Here is a 19,668-nt window from a genome sequence, read left to right as displayed (position 1 = left end):
GCCTGCAGATGTCATGTCTCCGTATATCCAGACTCGGCAGACCAGAAATATACTGTCTCAGCATTCTGCTGTTTACATGACCCTCACATGAGAAAAACAGCATAGCTGTCATTCCTCTTTCTAATCACAGGAAAAAATGTCATTGCACACACAGTCACTTCCGTGAAGACGCTCTCTTCATCATGCAATACTGCAATTATTACACTTGGGGGGAAAACGCATCATGCAGTGACAAGAGGGAGTAGTGGACCAGTGGAGAAGTTGCCTATAGCATCCAATCCACTCTGAGGAAGCATTATATCAAGTGCATTCAATAAAATGATAGGTAGACGCTGATTGGTTACTATGGGCATCTTTTCCACTGGTCTACTTCTCCACTCTTTGGGATCTATTTACTAAGCCTTGGATGGGGATAAAGTAGCTGGAGTTAAAGTACCAGCCAATCAGCTGCTAATTGTCATTTTTCAAACACAGCCTGTGACATGGCAGTTAGGAGCCGATTGGCTGGTACTTTATCTCTGTCCACTTTATCTCCATCCAAGGCTTAGTAAATAGACCCCTTTTTACTGTTTGATACATCAACCCCTATATTCTTTAAAAATGCCAATATACTTTGAGGGGGGAGATTCAACTGAGAGCGGAAAATGTCATAAAGCGAGCCACAGGGTATTTAATCAGAGGAGGGAAAAGGAGACGTGGTGATTTCTATAGAAATCACAGCGTCTTTTGTCACACACCCCCAGGGCAAGTCTGATTATACCTAAAATCATCAGGACTTCCTCTGGCACCCCAGGGGCACTACCCCTTCCTCCCAAGCAGTGGCGTAACTAGAAATTTTTCTCCCCCAAGCCAAAAAATTCTTTGGCGCCCCCCCCCCCATAATTGCCACTATTAAAGGGATAAATGTGCGCGGGCGCGCGTCGCAAAATAAGGGGTGTGGCTTCGTTGGGATGGGCGTGGCTTCACATAAAGGGGCATGGCATTGCAGGAAAAGACTACGTTATACCCCAGTTTTCCAACCTGCACGCCCAGACGTTAGCCACCACTGGAAAGAAAAATAATCCTGATTCATGCCCCTTACATTATTTGTCATTTTTCCTCCTTATAGTAATGCCCAGTATACATTATGCCACATACTGCAATGGCCCTTAGACATTATGCCACACACAATAATGCACATGACACAATATGCACACACCATAATGCCCCGACACATTATGCCACACACCGTAATGCCCCCGACACATTATGACTGGAATCGCAATGCCCGTTATACATTATGCTACACACTGCAATGCCCCTGATACATTATACCACATACCACAATGCCCGTGATATAGTATACAACACACCGTAATGCCTGACACATACCGCAATGCCCGTTATACCCTATGCTACACACCGCAATGCCCGTTATACATTATGCCACACTGCAATGACCCTGAGACATTATACCACATACCACAATGCCTGTGATACAGTATGCCACACACCGTAATGCCTGTGACACATTATGACACACACCGCAATGTCCGTGATACATTATGCCACACACCGCAATGCCCATTACACATTAAGTCCTACAGTAAGGCTTCTAATTACTTTTAAATTACCTGCTCGTTGCAAGGGGTTTTCATGCTCAGGGTGTCATGCTCGTTGCCAGGGGTATCATGCACTGGGTGTCATGCTCGTTGCCAGGTGTTTCATGCACTGGGTGTCATGCTCGTTGCCAGGGGTTTCATGCACTGGGTGTCATGCTCGTTGCTAGGGGGTAGTGCTTGTTGCTAGGGCTGTACTCCCAGTGCCACATATGTCCCCAGTGCCAGATATTACCCCACGGTGCCAGGTACTCACATGACCCCAGTGCACAATATAGCCCCCCCCCCCCTATGTGCCAGGTACACATATACCCCCCCCAGTGCCACATATGCCCCCAGTGCCAGATATTCCCCCTCAGTGCCACATATGCCCCCAGTGCCAGATATCCCCCCCCCCAGTGCCACATATGCCCCCAGTGCCAGATATTCCCCCCCAGTGCCAGATATGCTTCCAGTGCCAGATTCCCCCAACCCCCAGTGCCACATATGCCCCCAATGCCAGATATTCCCCCCCAGTGCCATATATGCCCCCTCCACCGCCGCCGCTGCTCCCCCGCTGGTTTGTGTTGGAGGGACACGGAGGGCACAGCGCGCGCCTCTTTTGTGTCCCTCCTGCATCATCTCCGGCGGCCGCGGGTCTAATAAACGAAGTGCCGTTCGTGAGCTCTGATTGGCTCACGAACCGGCACTTCTTCTATTAGACCCGCGGCCGCCGGAGATGATGCAGGAGGGACACAGGAGAGGCGCGCGCTGTGCCCTCCGTGTCCCTCCAACACGGCAGGGAGGGTTAGTAGGAGCAGATTGACATGCGGACGCTCGTCCGCATGTCAATCTGTGCTAAATCAGTGGCGCCCCCGCAGCCCCTCGCCCCCAAGCCACCGCGAGGGCTGCGGGGGCAGTAGTTACGCCACTGCTCCCAAGGACTAATTAAGCAATTGGAAGGTTTCAGTTAGCTTAATTAGTCTGTAATTACTCAATTTCTGATGCAGTGTCTTCTCCTCCAGCATTGGGATCGAGTCCTCTGCAGAAACGTTGTGTAATAGGTTTGTGTGAGTGTGCACGAGTGTGTGTGTAACACGCCCCACCCCGAAGGCAGCAGCGGGGTGAACTACATCTCCCAGCAGCCCCCTCCTCAGTGCAAAGATAGAGGGGAGACCAGGAGCTGCAGAGACCACCTGTTTAGTAAACCTATTTATTTATTTTCAGCTGAAAACCCTGCTTGCATTTTTCTTTAAATTGGATAACGCAGGTATCGGGAGCAAACATACCCACAGTAATCCAAAATTGGTTGCAAGGTCCACAAGTTTTTTTGCAATGAAAACTTTGCACCCAATTCAATTCCCCACTTGGTGTGGCAAAAATTAATGAAATACATTCTCACAACATGCAATATTTTGAAACACAGCATTAATGTTGAGTTTTATCAAAGCTTGGAGAGATTAAGGGGGACATTTACTAAGCAGTGATAAGAGCAGAGAAGTGAGCCAGTGGAGAAGTGCCCATGGCAACCAATCAACGTCTATAATTTGCATTCTATAAAATTATACAGAGCTGCTGATTGTTTGATGGGGCCACTTCTCCACTGGCTCACTTCTCCACTCTTATCACTGCTTAGTAAATGTCCCCCTAAGAACCAACCAATCAGCTCCTGTAATTTTTCAAACACAGCCTACAAAATGACAGGAGTTTATTGGTTAGTACTTCATCTCTCTCCATTTTATTTCTCTCCAAGCTTTGATAAATATCTCACTAATTTGACAATTCAGTCTTAAATATCCAACAAAACATTATAAAAGCACAACACTTTAGAATATGTGTACTATGACAAGGGTGAGCATGAGGTGTATATTTGGGGGCCTTGCGCAGACCGACCATTGGCATTGTATAGATGGGGTGGGGACACAATGACACTGTCATGGCATCACAAACCTCCCACTTGGGAGTCTCCCAGTGTGTATATCGAAACAGTTGGCAAATATGATTATAGTGTGCTCCATATTTTAGATCAAAGGATAAGTACTGTGCATTGTGTAGTGTGCAATTTATATTAACATCTCTTATCTGTAAAATGAAATCTTACCTACAGTCAGGCCCTCTATGGCCAGAATCCGGCAAGTATTAGAACTGTAGTATTAACGTTTACTAGGCAATGAATCAGTTAATTACTGTGTAGATGACTAAGAAAGGCTTTGGTGTGTACTAAACACTTGGCCTGCCAATGGCCCTCCAGGATGCAGATTGCACAACTCTGCTTTAAAACAGAAATTATACTTCCCCTTCAATAAAATAACTAAAATACTTAAGATTTCCTGTAAAATACTTTCTGCCAGTTCATACATAGAAATGTTTTTCAATATCTATCACAGAGGATAGCTGTTCCCCCAATGCCGGTGTGCAACTGGGATTGTGGATTTATGTCCTAACAGGCATACAAAGCCTTTTTGTACACTGTGGGGCTAATTCTGAGTCACACGGATTTTTGCTCATGGACACAAATGGCAAGACGTTGCATACAGCACATGTGCAGCAGGAAATCTATGTACTTTGCATATGTGTCCATTCTATTCTGAGTTTACATATTTTGTGGATATGTCCATAGCAGAGCCATAACTAGACCTTTTGGTGCCTTGTGCAAGAGAGAATTGCCCCCCCCCCCCCCCCCCACACACACACACCATATTTTTCCAATAGAGGGACATAAGGCGCATGCTCATGGGGAAGGGGCATGACAAGAAGAAAAAAAAATAAAATATATATATATATATATATATATATATATATATATATATATATATACACACATATACACACACACACCCCTTAGGTGCGCTGTATATATATATATATATATATATATATATATATATATATATATATACATACACACACACTGCTCAAAAAAATAAAGGGAACACTTAAACAACACAATGTAACTCCAAGTCAATCACACTTCTGTGAAATCAAACTAGGAAGCAACACTGATTGACAATCAATTTCACATGCTGTTGTGCAAATGGAATAGACAACAGGTGGAAATTATAGGCAATTAGCAAGACACCCCCAATAAAGGAGTTGTTCTGCAGGTGGTGACCACAGACCACTTCTCAGCTCCTATGCTTTCTGGCTGATATTTTGGTCACTTTTGAAAGCTGGCGGTGCTTTCACTCTAGTGGTAGCATGAGATGGAGTCTACAACCCACACAAGTGGCTCAGGTAGTGCAGCTCATCCAGGATGGCACATCAATGCGAGCTGTGGCAAGAAGGTTTGCTGTGTCTGTCAGTGTAGTGTCCAGAGCATGGAGGCGCTACCAGGAGACAGGCCAGTACATCAGGAGATGTGGAGGAGGCCGTAGGAGGGCAACAACCCAGCATCAGGACGGCTACCTCCGCCTTTGTGCAAGGAGGAACAGGAGTAGCACTGCCAGAGCCCTGCAAAATGACCTCCAGCAAGCCACAAATGTGCATGTATCTACTCAAACGATCAGAAACAGACTCCATGAGGGTGGTATGAGGGCCCGACGTCCACAGGTGGGTGTGGTGCTTACAGCCAAACACCGTGCAGGACGGTTGGCATTTGCCAGAGAACACCAAGATTGGCAAATTCGCCACTGGCGCCCTGTGCTCTTCAGAGACGCCAAGGAGAACGTTCTGCTGCCTGCAACATCCTCCAGCATGACCGGTTTGGCAGTGGGTCAGTAATGGTGTGGGGTGGCATTTCTTTGGGGGGCCGCACAGCCCTCTATGTGCTCGCCAGAGGTAGCCCGACTGCCATTAGGTACCGAGATGAGATCCTCAGACTCCTTGTGAGACCATATGCTGGTGCGGTTGGCCCTGGGTTCCTCCTAATGCAAGACAATGCTAGACCTCATGTGGCTGGAGTGTGTCAGCAGTTCCTGCAAGACGAAGGCATTGATGCTATGGACTGGCCCGCCCGTTCCCCAGGTGGACACAAACTAACACCGTAACCTCATAAACTGGCAGGTGTTATATTACAATTGTGTATTTAATTGTAATTGATGTGCTGTATCACATTATGTGAAAATATTGTATTCCTCTGTTCATATAACATGAATTAAAAAATATTTAAAAAATATTTTAATACATTACTGGTTTAAAAAAATAGTAGTGTATTCATCATAAGGGTATAAGGATACATTCCCCATACTAAATTAAACAGCGCACGTAAGGTATTTTTTTTCTATATTTATCTACTTAGTCCTTACTAGCAGGGGACTACCTAAAAGGTGCTGATACACAGTTTCTAGCGCAGATAATAGGGTACTGTTGTGTCTAATATATAGATAGATAGATAGATAGATAGATAGATAGATAGATAGATAGATAGATAGATAGATAGATAGACAGACAGATAGACAGACAGACAGACAGACAGACAGACAGACAGACAGACAGACAGACAGACAGACAGACAGACACACACACACATTTAGAGACCACTGGAAGAAAATGGATTTGGACACAAATCTTCTTTATACCACATTCATGCACTCAACTTGAGAGCTCGTTGTTATTCAGTTGCAATACACTTTATTAAATAACGCATTCAATAAACTGGCATATCCAGGATTCAAACCTATAATCTGTTAAATTCTAATCACACACCCTACTCACTGAGCTATTTGATCCTGCATAAAAACTATGAACACTATGGGGGATGTAATGGGGTGTGAGAATAAAAAAAAAATAGATTACATGGTTTTCCCATGTAAATGATTGTCACTTTAAAAAAAAAAAAAAAAATTAACTCTCCCAAAATATCTCACTTTCTGATTTTCACACACTATTACAGGGGTGGCCAACCAGCGGCTCTCGAGCCGCATGCGGCTCTTTCATCGTCCGCATGCGGCTCAATCCGCTCCCGGCCACCGCTGCGCTACTTCAAAGGACTCTCAGCGGCGTGCGAGGAGAGGGGAGGAGAGCGCAGCGCGCGCCTCTCCTGCGGCGATGTCCTGCGGTCCGGCAGCTAAGGCTCCTGATTGGCTGCCGGATCGCAAGCTCTGATTGGCTCACGGGCAGGCGCTGAATTGAAGATATACACTGCCACCGGAGTCAGAGGAACAGGAGAGGCGCGCGCTCTCCTCGCCTCCCTTCACAGCAGCAGCACGGTGAGCACTGTGGGGGCATCTGTGTCTGCGCTGGGGGCATAGCTGGCACTGTGGGGGCATGTGTGTCTGCGCTGGGGCCATAGCTGGCACTGTGGGGGCATGTGTGTCTGCGCTGGGGCCATAGCTGGCACTGTGGGGGCATGTGTGTCTGCGCTGGGGGCATAGCTGGCACTGTGGGGGCATGAGTTTCTGCGCTGGGGGCATAGCTGGCACTGTGGAGGCAAGTGTATCTGCGCTGGGGGCATAGCTGGCACTGTGGGGGCATGTGTGTCTGCGCTGGGGGCATAGCTGGCACTGTGGGGGCATGTGTGTCTGCACTGGGGCCATAGCTGGCACTGTGGGGGCATGTGTATCTGCACTGGGGCCATAGCTGGCACTGTGGGGGCATGTGTATCTGCACTGGGGCCATAGCTGGCACTGTGAGGGCATGTGTGTCTGCACTGGGGGCATAGCTGGCACTGTGGGGGCAAGTGTATCTGCGCTGGGGGCATAGCTGGCACTGTGGGGGCATGTGTATCTGCACTGGGGGCATAGCTGGCACTGTGGGGACATGTGTATCTGGCACTGGGGGTCTATCTGGCACTGTTAGGACATGTGTATCTGGCACTGGGGGCATATCTGGCACTGTGGGGGCACGTGTATCTGGCACTGGGGGCATAGCTGGCACTGTGGGGGCATGTGTATCTGGCACTGTGGAGGCACCCATTTATTGGCATTTTTATATGTATGTGGCACTGCACTGGGGCATTATATGTATGTGGCACTGTACAACATGACTAAAAACGGGGTTATGACACAAGGTCATACTCCTAGAAATGTCATACCGAAAGGTGCGCGCACAAAAATGGGGTGTGGCTTTGTGAAAACTAGGCCAAACCCCCCTTTTTGGGCGCACGCCGTAGTGGCTCTTGCCCTTTACTACAGATCTTTTCTGGCATTTGCCTCTGACTGGTTGGCCACCCTGCCCTATTACATTCCCCCCTATATAAAGCTACTGGTACCAGAGCCGGATTATAGGCTAGGCGGACGGGGCAGTCGTTCAGGGGCCCCCACACATCTGGCAAACACTACCCCGCTCTGGCCCACCTGCACCATTCCTGGTCGAGCGAGTCCCAGCAGCACGATTGTTTTTTATTTGAGACGGAGATAACTTTGTCTCCAGCTCTACAGTAAGCTCCGCCCCCTCATGGACATAATGCAGTGATTTGTGGGTGTATGCGAAGGGGGTGGGGCCTAACACTGTGAAGTGCCCGCCCCCATCAGTGACCTGATGCTGCTGCAGGCGAACAGGTAACGTTTCCCCTGCTCTATTCCTGCCTCCCTCTCCCTCTTCCTCTCTCTCATTCCTGACACTCTCCCTCTCTCTTGTTCCCCCCTCTAACTCTCTCTCCCTGACACCCACTTTCCCTTGCACCCCTCTCTCTCTGTCGCTCTCCCTCCCTGACAACCCCCCTCTCTCCCCGACACCCTCTCTCTGTCTTTGTCTCTCCCTGACTCTCTCGCTCTCTCCTACTGCCTTCTCTCTCTCTTCCTGACATCCTCTCTCTCTACTGCTCGCTACCTCTCCCTCTTCCCTCCCTGACTTTCTCTTGCTCTCCTCTTTCTCTCTCTGTCTCTCGTTCCATCCTCACACTCTCTCTCTCCCTCCCTGACACCCTCTCTCCTGTGTTCCCCTCTCCCTCTCTGGCACTCCCACTCTCTCCCCCTCCCTCTCTCCGACACCCCCTCTCTCTCCCTTCCCTATCTGTCTCTCTCCCTGACACGCCCTCTCTCTGCCTCTCCCCGCTCTTTTTCCCTGACACGCTCTCTCGCGCTCCCCTCTCTCCCTGTCTCTGCATGTCTCTCTCTCCCTCCCGGACACACTCTCTTTCGCTCTTGGTCCTCTCTCCTCCTCTCTCTCTCTCTGACTCTCTTCCTACCTCTCTCTCTTGCTCCCCCTCTCTATTTCCCTCCTTGACCTCTTTCTCTCTATCCTTGACCCCTCTTTTACTCTCTTGCTCCTCTCTCTCTGACACTCTCTCATTCCCTCTCTTTCCCTGACACTCTCTCTCTCCCTAACACCCTCTCTAGCCTCCCTCTCACTGTCTCTCTCAGACACCCTCTTTCTCTCTTGTTCCTCTCTCCCTGACTCTATCGCTCATTCCCTGACTGTCTCTCTCCCTAACCCCCTCCTTCTTCTTCCTCTGTCTCCCTCAATTCCTCCTCTCTTTCTCTCTCCCTGACACCCTCTTTGTCTCTCACTCCCCTCAATCTCTCTCCTAGGGCCTAATTCAGACCTGATCGCAGCAGCAAATTTGTTCTCTAATGGGCAAGACCATGTGCACTGCAGGTGGGGCAGATGTAACATGTGCAGAGAGAGTTAGATTTGGGTGGGTTATTTTGTTTCTGTGCATGGTCAATACTGGTTGCTTTATTTTTACACTGCAATTTAGATTTCAGTTTGAACACACCCCACCTAAATCTAACTCTCTCTGCACATGTTATATCTGCCCCACCTGCAGTGCCCATGGTTTTGCCCATTAGAGAAAGATTTCACTTTTGCGATCAACCCTGAATTAGGTCTAATGTCACTAACATTACTGGTATTCCTCCAGGTATGTGAAGAAGCTGGGTTTCCATAAGAAGATCTGTTAGCAGGAGATATCTGTGGATCACTGTATGACTAACCAGTGAATGGAGGAGCATTCTTCTGTGTGATATTCAAAAAAATTCCCCAATGGTGTACAGCAATCATCCGAAACCACAAAGATCCCATTAACAAGCAGCTCACAGTTCAAGACAAATCCACCCCTGTGCTGGCATTATAGTCCAAATATGTTATCCCGGATGCTGGATGTCAATGCAGCTGATAATCAGCATTTGCAGCAGTACATATTCAAACCCCAGGTTCCAAGCTAAGAGCCCTGAGGCACTGATTGTGTCTGCATGAATCAGCATGGGGGAGTTTCTCCTAAGCAGCAGGGTTCCTGGTAATCGGACCGCTTTAGTTTTGTTAGGGAGGAAGATTGTGTATTTCTTGGTTAAAAAGTTAATTCCCAATAGTCCTAAGTACAAAGCTGCTGGCTTGCTGTGAGTTGCCACCTCGGTTACACTCCCGCCCTTGGCTCATGTCTTCTATTCCACTAACTGTGCCCAGCTGAGTAGCCAAGAGAAGGGGAGAATAAACTCAGACAGGAAGCATGGTGCCAATGGTAACAGCCCCTGGTCCTCACTCCATTTATGCTACTTTAACATCTGGCTATGATTCGGAAGGAAGCTCAATTGATTGAAGCTCAGACACAAGCGTAAGGCCCATATATATTTATCAAACCCATTATTACACTTTAGTTTTTCTTAGTGTATTATATAGAGTGTGTGTGTAATCCCCACACTCAAACCTCCGATTACAAAGTATAGTTACCGGTTCATCTTCGCTGTCCGTCCCTTCTAAACTTAAAGAGCTGCGTCTCTTTGCACTGCCTGTAGACTGAGAAGAGGAGAATACAACAGAGGTTATTGATCAATTGCATGAAAATAGGCCCCAGTGTAAGATGATCTAGCTGGGTCAACACCACACAACCCTAAGGTTAAGAGGTCATATAAGAATGTTAGTGATGATATGTTGCACGTGTGAGCAGAATTCCATACGCAGAGTCTGTAGGCACACAACCTTTGGATCTTTACGCCGTTACACCCAATAAACAAACACTAGGCATCGGTTTCTTTGGTCCTATCACAGTGCAGATATGCTGATATTACCATGCACAATACATACACCACATGAATCAGGCACAAATAACTCCGCGATAACCATCTAATGTACATTTCACATACTTCACAAACTATGATTAGTTGATATATCTAATTATTTTATGTCGCTTTTATTTGCTGATGAAAAATAAACAAACAAATACATTTTGATTTATGGTCTATGCAAGGACAGCACTACCTCACAGTCTCGACCAAGCCTAGGCACAGGCAAACTTTTCAGTTTAATAAATGACATAAAGAAAGAGCTAATGGGATGATCTATGCAAAAATCCCACATTATCCAAGAAACAAAGAGACAGGTGGACTCCTTGAATTACTGATAGACAAGGAAGAGAAATACACAGTATTAACTACTGCAGGCAGAGCTAGGTTACGGCACCTGCAGGAGCTGCATCGCAATTAGGAGCCATGCATGTATGATAACGTTCTGCTTCCTTAGAGAAGGCCCAGCTCTGCTCTTATGAAGCATGTTTGGGGGTTATGATGTGCATGTTCCTGCACTCATTGAAAGAGGAGCTGGAAGCCTTGGAAGGGTGACTCAGAAGGGTGACTCAGAATTACCCATCTCCAAGCCCCACCCCCTGCAGCTTTGGTAGACCTGTCACCGATTGCTGGGGCTTTTCAGTTATGTCCAAATTATGTCTACACTGAATTATATATTATGCTTTGATTACATTTTCTATTAAGAAATTGTTTATGGACTTGTACAAAGTAATAACCTAAAACATATTTAGAGGACATTGACGTTGACATTCATCATGTCAACACTGATGAAATGTCAATGTGATCAGAATATGGACAAAACATCCCTGGTGGTGTAGTGGTTACTTACCTGGTCTGGTGGCTCCAGCAGTGTCTTCCGGGTCCAGCTGTTATGTTGGGATGACTTCTGTCGGATCTTGCGCTATTTCGGTCACTGTTTCTAATCCAAACCCTCCTCCTAGTACATAATCCTATCCTCCTCTCCTGTAGCCTAACCCCAACCCTCCCCCTAGTGCTTAACCCTAATCTTGCCTCCTGCAGCCTAACCTTCACTTACGGTCAATGCCGAATGTCGACATTCCACATGTCAACAGTACGCAGGTACCAACATATTCAATGCCAACATTTCAACAATGTCTACATCATAATTGTAAATGTTGACAATATAACTACATCCCAATAAGTAGTGTGGGGCAAACACTAGCGGCAGGATGTAATTGTGTCCGAGATCGCCGGAGGTGTGAGATGCCGGCTGATCTTGGACATTTTTTTTGAAGGGGCAATCACTTACAAGGCAAAACAATGCATTGTGAGTGATTGCCCCTTTAATAAAACATCCGAGATCGTCCAGCATCCCGCATCTCTGGCAATATCGGACGCCATCACATTCCGCCCTAGATCAGTACGGTTACATTATATCATGCACAATCAGTTGTATCATTACTAAACTATTCTATACCATGACAGAATATATAACAATATATAACACAGAAACTCAGCAGCTTTACAACATGTTATAATGTTTTACTAGCAATCTTTCTCATGGACAATCAAGCGTTCTCTAGATATACTACTCGGCTAACCGTATAGAGAGCGAATATCAGATTAGGCCATAAAAACCTACCTTTCCCGATGATTGTGCAAGAATGTCATGCAATGAGGTTATCTCTGGAGGACTCCTCGGTAACCCATCGTCTTCTGAAAGTGCCCCAGAATCCTCCAGCTTCTTGGGGACAATAGCCTGCGGTGGAGAGCCTATACGGATGTTCTGCTGGAGCTGGAGCTGCCAAAGAACACAACGTAACTGTACATTTTGGTTCAACTACAGCAGGCTGAGCATTAACCTGCACTGCCGAAGTGAACCAGCTCTGCAACAAGATATTTTGTGAACAATTGGCTTGTACATTTGATGAAAAGTAATAATTTATTTAGCAACTTCCATTATTTCTCAGTAGTATAAATGAACACGGCTTAGCTTTGGAAATGCTAAAATTGCATCATAAACCGAGAGTATGCATTTCCTATTATGTCCTACACCTATAAAATATATATTTCTCAAGTTAGCAGAAGCCCTAGAGTTTTTAATCCTTTAAGACATGGATTGTCAACTTGTTTCGTGGCCTCTGTAATATGCTTGCTTGCCACCTAAGTTTGTAAAGGAATAAAAGCGTCAGGTAGGGGGAATATGGCTGAAAGATGAATAGGGTTGTCCAAATGCCCTATAAAATTTACTGGGGAGGTACAGGATTTCCAACCGTACATGCTGGCTATGGCCTAACTTCACCAAATGGCACAAAACAGGGAGGAAATCCTTATTCTAAAGTCAGCGAGTGATACATTTGCAGCGATAACTACGGTATGGCTTTATAGCTTTCACTCCATGGTGAAAAGAACCTTTATACTGTCATTGTGTAACATTCCATACCTGCAAGACTTTCACTTTCCCAGGGGTGTTTTCTTGTGAAATATCCTCCTTGCTGGAGTTCTCCATCTCAGAAACAAACACGCTGTCATGGGACACCGCCTTGTTTCCCATATTTGATCGGGCCCTATAAAAAATACATTTTGTAAAAATGAATGGCTATTTGTGGGGAATTTATCTATTCATATAACAAAAATTTAAAGGGTTGTGTCTGTACGCATAATAATTTTTTTTTGAGAAATATACTTCTCTGGACTGTTTGTGAACTGTGGAGACGAAAGCAAAAAAACGAAATTTTTATCTGTCTGTCCACTCCAGCATCACACAAAAACTGCTGGATGAATTTGGATCACTATTGTATAACTTAGTGACCTAAAAATAAAGGCATTAATGATCGCGATGTGACATCAGGTAGAGGAGCAATATAAGTAAAACCGATGCTTGATTTCAGCGCACAGCACTGCACCGAAATTTGGTGTTCCGATCATGCTTCTGTGGGAATGGACTCCGCCCAAATTATGAAACGGAACCCAACTTAAAAAATGATTGCTCTGCAGAGGAATCTTTTTGAGACAGAGATTCTAGCAGGAAATGTGGGACTGTGTTTATACCACATATACCCCTATCCCCAACTATTTTCTTTTTCAATTCAAGCGCCTGCTGTTTCCTGTATTTGCAGGGGCAAACGCTCCAGGCTGCAGGCGTAAATCTCAGGACTAGCTGCTTTTCCAGTGGGCAGCCTTATGTGGCTTGCTCACGAGTTAGTAGCCCAAAACATCTTTTTGTGTTAATCCCTGAAGAACTGCAAATATTGGGGCAGATGTATTAACCTGGAGAAGGCATAAGGAAGTGATAAACCAGTGATATGTGTAAGGTGCTAAAGGCACCAGCCAATCAGATCCTAACTGTTAATTTACATATTGGAACTGATTGGCTGGTGTGTTTATCACCTTGCACATATCACTGGTTTATCACTTCCTTATGCCTCCTCCAGGTTAATACATCTGCCCCATTGTTTACTATAACAGACATCCATGTAAGTGAAGCTGCAGGAAAACGCTAGTTTAAAATAAAGTTGTACATAGGAGTTGAAGTATGAGAACACGTCTAATTTTCTTTCACAAGGTCATCTAAACATATTTTTGTTTTATTTTCTCCTAACTCCCAGAGAGTTGTAAGATTTTTGTGTGGATAAGTACATACAGATGTGTCCTCATACAGTGTTGCTGCAGTCACGCCAAACACCATTTGTCGACACCCAAGATCATGTGTAACTCAGCTTGCGTCTGTGTATTTTTTGCATCTTTTCACCCAAAATTGCGTCTTCGTAAAATGATGCCAAACACCGCTTCATAAGACACTGGACTGATTAATTTGATTTACGACACTTGTATATCTGTATCTGAAGTGAATCTGTGTATGAACTGCTACAGTGCAGCAGCCGCAGATTTTTTTCCACACCGTTCCGTTGTGCTTCCTATACATACTCAGAAAACGCATAGATATTCAAGTGTCACATATACAATTGTCACAGTTGTGGGCCTTCCCCCAACTAGATTTTCATCCGTACAATCCATTTTGAATAGGGGTGGTACAGAAGATCTACAGTAGATAGTTAATAGGTTGACACCATATGGACAACAGGCATTAGGTCAACAAAATTAAAAGGTCGACAGGTAAAAGTCAGACAAGTACAAAAGGTCAGCACGGAAATGGTCACTGTAGGTTTTTTTAATGTTTTATTTCATATAATTTTATATATTTCATCACTTGTGACCCCAATTAGTGGTAACGTAGACCCTTGTGGGCTCACTTCACTCTCCACCCTTCAGGGAAGGTGCCTCGACCTGCTATGTCCGGCACAGTTTACTATTCCCAATAGTAGTCCACCCTGTCGACCATATGGTGTCAACCTATTGACTGTCTATCAAAACAGTGTCTATCCATAGCGTGGAATCCATTTTGAATACAGAGGCTAGACTAACTGTCCTCACCAAATGTTCTCTATTGCTGCTCTAGTCTGCCAGTCCTATGGATTTCATGTGGTTTAAAGCATCCAGTATACTTCTACTATCACAGACAGCAGTGGTGTATAGGTTTGGTATATGTTGGCGACATTACTACTGTCTACATGCTTAGCATGTGAACATTCATCATGTAGACACTGATGAAATGTCATGATTAGAATGTCAACAAAACGGTCCCAGCCATCACTTACCTGCTAGCGGGCTCTGCCTCCGGCAGTCAGGTGATTATGATTTGCAGTGTCATCCAAATATGAGTGATGCACCTAACTCTCCCCCTTGGGAGCTTGAACATGTTGTCATTCTACAGATGTCGATATGCTCCATATCAACATAGTCCGCATCATAACTGTATCCCATGGTGGTTTCTACTCTTTAATGGAGAGGGGATATCCGGGCTGCAATTCAGGTCGGGTTCAGATGGAGACTCTGAACCCCATTCCATTGTGCATGCGCAAAAATAAAATCTGACAGGGTAGGAAAGTACAAAAAAATGGTGCTTGTACACAAAACCTGACTTCAAGAGACTAGGGCCTAGATTTATCAAGCCTTAGAGAGTGATAAATTGCACGGTGATGAAGTACCAACCAATCAGCTCCTAACGATCATTATTCAAACCCAGCCAGTAACATGGCAGTTAGGAGTTGATTGGCTGGTATTTTATCACTGTGTAATTTATCACTTTCCAAGGCTTGCTAAATCCGGGCCCATATCTCTCACAGCCCATAGAAGCCAGCTATCACTGGTGTAATAGAAGCAGAAATGGATTCCCAATGGAAGTACTTCCTGCTAATGGCAGTCCAGCCACCTCTCCCTGGGCTGAAAGCCTGGAGTGTGACTAGCAGAAAACGTTTCCAATAGAAAGTGATGGCCAGTGCACAAACTGAGGGGTTTAATGGGGCTGGTAGTGGATTTTACTTGGGTAACAGATACAGCGCCATTAATCAAAAATGGCACCTACAGACTTCTCATTAACTTGTCTTAAAATATCTTTAACCTCAGACCCTCTTCTCTGACAAAGATCTGCACCTTTAATATACATTATCTGCTCTTATACCTGTTTACAAGACTTTTGATCTTTCTGCCCTTACTCCATTCAATTGCTTCCCTTATACACAAAGACTTTACCCCAGCCTTGAAACCGCCAATTGTTCCCTGAAAATGTACCTCATCACTAAAGCCTAGCAAATTTCTCAAGCACTTTTTTAAACTCTATAGGTTATTCTACCACCAAATTGCACCATTCATGAAAACTTACATATAACACATACGCTTTCTGTACACAAACAACTAATTGATCTCCCAAACCTTCACTACTGTACTGTGTGACTGGGCCATAGAGACACGGTATTCAGATGGAAGATAGACATTCGTTACAGTCAATAGGGCCAATAGGTCTATAGTTAAATGGTTGATATCCTTAGGTCAACAGGGTTGAAAGGTCGACATGCAAATGGTCGACACATGGTTTTTCATGATGTTTTAGTGTTAGGGTTAGGATTAGACACTTGGGGAAAGGTTAGCGTTAGGCTGCCAGAGGGAACAGTTGGCAGAGAGTTCGTGTTAGTCTGTGGAATGGGACGGTTAGGGTTATGCACTTGTGGGAGCGTTAAGCTGCCAGAGGGGACAGTCAGGGTTAGGCACTTGGCGGAGGGTTAGACTACAAAGAGGACAGTTAGGCACTTGGCGGAGAGTTAGGGGTAGGCTGTGGAATGTGATGATTAGGGTTAGGCCCTAGGGGAAGAGTTAGGATTAGGCACCAGTGGGAGGGTTAGGCACTTGGTGGAGGGTTAGGGTTAGGCTACTGAAGGTGATGGTTATGATTAGGCACTAGGGGCGTGGTTAGGCACTAGGGTGAGAGTTAGGATTAGGCATCAGTGTGTGGGTTAGACACTTGGTGGAGGGTTAATGGCGGGCTGGGCTGGGGGTAGGGTGCCATTTGCCCATGGGATGGTGTACCATTGGGCATTTGGGCCACCACTCCACAATCGGAGTGGCTGGCCAGCATTCACTGTCTGCCTCCTGGCCGCTAGCTATGTCAGGGCCGTGCGCATTCCACTGCCGGCACAGGTGCTGGCATTGTGGGTGCCTGTGGTCGCGCTGTATGATGTTAGAAGTTTTGATTTGTGGATGTCACTGGCCATCCACCAATCACAGTTATGGGAGTATCTGAGCACCAATTGATGGATGACTAATGCTATCCTCCAATCAAGTTAAACCGCTTCGTGGGTGCGCTTGCAGAGAGAGAGCTGCTGCTCGCCAGGGACTGGAGGGGCAGCTCCAGGGGCACACAGGAACACACTCCAGGGCTCACCAAAGACAGCATCTCCGACACAGGGGAGGAAGTCCCGGTCACCTGTGGCAAATAGAACCCGCTTCAGGCTGGAGGATAGCTTCACCTCCATTCTCAGATCAGCGCTGGCTCTCTCACTTGATCTCTCCGCCTCTGCCAGTGACAGCCTGAAAGCCCCACCGACACAGCTCCTGCCTTAAACCTGCTACCTCAGGAGACCTCTAACGGTCAGTCCACATGCTACCCCTCTCAGCAGGACAAGATAAATAATATACTAGAACCAGCAGCTGAATGGACTCCTCTACTCCCTCACACCATCCTGCATTTGCCTTGTCCCTGCCTATCTCTTCCCCTCACCACTCCCAGTGCAGTGCAATGCAGTGTAGTGTAACATATGCAATTGCTGAGGATATAGCGGATTATAAACCCCCTCCCAGCACTGAAGGAGGGAGGGATGCTGTGAGATGGCCAATGAAGGGGCTGTTAATGCGAGATGAGCAGTATCTCCCTATTTTTCTTTCCTCATGTCTCTCTGTGTCTTTCTTTCTCTATATCTCCCAGTGTCTCCATCTCTTTCTCATGTCTTTCTGTCTCTCCCAGGTCTCTCTCTTTCCCCATGCCTCTCGTTCATTTTTTTATTTTTATTTGCCCTGGACGCCATCAATCCTAGTTACACCTCTGGGACACGTGCTGCACTTTGTCCATCCTCTAGCCCTATGTTTGGTTTGTTACTCATCATAATCATCAGTGCCCATCAGCTGACACTTGTAGAGGATGCACCTGGAGACAGGTGTATTTGCGCTTACGACCTACTTCCCATCAAAATGCCTCACTGGGCTTTATCTAGCCTGTATGTGGAACAGCAGGGTTTGGAATCCAGTCCAGGTATTCACATTGATCAAGTCTGAGCAACAGCAAGCATGATTACAGCCACCTGTCAGCCTGCTATTAAAATGGTTTCAGCCACAAGAGACAGTGCTTCTGACGGCGAACTTGTCGCCCAGGTGATAAGCATTTTCAGGCAGAAAGACTGATATTTTCGTGTGATTCAGGTTTATGGGGTAGATTCAATTATCCGCAGGACTTACCGCAGCACTGTAGCTCTGGGTTTAACTCTTGTAGCTATTCAATTTCTGCCTAATTTCCATGCACAGTGGGGACTCATTAGAATACAAAGGACTGATATTAGGTACTTTGCACATGTGCGTATGGGTCGGGGGTTGGAGGCGGCTTCTGTTTGTGAAAAAAGAAGCATGTTGCTGCGTTTGGCGTTGAGAAGAGGCCAAAAGATCTCTGTGGTAGCACAGCGATTTCCTGGCCTCTGCGACACATGTTGCTTGCGCAGCACCCGATGGTGACTGGATGATCCAATGCGGAGTCCCAGGTCGGATCACTAGTGCAGCAGGAGGTGTCTGCTTGTAGCTAATCCAACCGCACCCGAATGACCGCCCATAAGTCTGCAGCTAAACCTATAGCTCTCGGGTTAAGTACCCAGAGCAATGGATTTAACCCCACGCGGTAAGCCCCAGGGTGTGCACATAACATGGAATTATCCTAACATCTCCTGGTGCTGTGAGGAAAATTCTGAGTTAAGTGCACGTGCACCCGTTGAGGCTTACAGAGTGGGTTAGCGGCAATAATTGTATAGCTTCAGGCAGAGCTATTGTATAGCCATGTGGTAAGCCCTGTGGCTAATTGAATCTGCCAATAACATGTACAAATTAAAAAGCAGATATTCTATGCATAAAAACAAACTACAGGTACTTCCATTATATACTACTCTCTGTATAAAAATCACCATTCATATCACACAAGCTTCAAACTGTATCTTAAGCAGGCAGTATATAAAGAAGGAACAGTATGGTACAATTACAGTGATGTCCCAGGCCATGCAAGGTGCATCTCTAAATATTACTTACACAGGTTCATCAGCGGGATGGAAGGCAGTTGTGTTGGCCCCAGATGCACTGACATCACTGCTGGACTGGCTGGGTTTTAAGTTGCTCTCTGTGCTTGGAGCTGGGGATTCCTTTCTTTTCTTTTTGACAAACAATTTTTTGAATGCCTGGAATTTAGATTTCTTTTTTCCTGTTGAAAATAGAGAAAAGAAAAAATAAACACAATATCATCACCCGAGGGTTAGCCGTAGCAGACACCCCCGGAGGGTTAGCTATAGACTACACCTCCCCCGTCCCCAGAGGGTTAGGGTTGGGGGTAGAAATACTTCCCCCCTCCGATGTTGGCATCTTCAGTGTAGGGATACCACGGTTTGTTATGTGACCGCTGGCTTTCCGACTGCTGGGATTTTGAATGATTGTGGAATGTTCTCTTTGCATTTTGCATACAGATTAACTTGAATATATTAACTTGTGTAGAATATTGGACTTTAACGATAAAAATATTTTTCCCACGGATGTTTTTGTGAAGATGAATATCTACTAGTAGAAAAATATTTAATCTTTCTTACATTCTA

At 45.9% G+C, this 19,668-nt stretch overlaps 1 protein-coding gene across 3 annotated transcripts in view; it reads right to left on the bottom strand.

The window, feature by feature from the left end:
- KIAA1210 (KIAA1210 ortholog) overlaps window positions 1-19,668 on the bottom strand; it is a 273,066-nt gene that overhangs the window by 124,427 nt on the left and 128,971 nt on the right. For all 3 annotated transcript variants that reach the window (XM_063937350.1, XM_063937351.1, XM_063937349.1), the window contains exons 3-6: window positions 19,115-19,283; window positions 12,882-13,005; window positions 12,081-12,239; window positions 10,125-10,190 (exon numbers count right to left, since the gene is read on the bottom strand). In XM_063937350.1, coding sequence (XP_063793420.1) covers window positions 10,125-10,190; window positions 12,081-12,239; window positions 12,882-13,005; window positions 19,115-19,283 — 518 coding nt within the window. The remainder of the gene's footprint in view (window positions 1-10,124; window positions 10,191-12,080; window positions 12,240-12,881; window positions 13,006-19,114; window positions 19,284-19,668) is intronic.

This window comes from Pseudophryne corroboree, chromosome 8, assembly GCF_028390025.1.
Source record: "Pseudophryne corroboree isolate aPseCor3 chromosome 8, aPseCor3.hap2, whole genome shotgun sequence".
In the NCBI taxonomy this organism is placed as follows: Eukaryota; Metazoa; Chordata; class Amphibia; order Anura; family Myobatrachidae; genus Pseudophryne; species Pseudophryne corroboree.
Note: the sequence above shows the minus strand (reverse complement) of the source record. Positions and strands in the feature narration are given on the sequence as shown.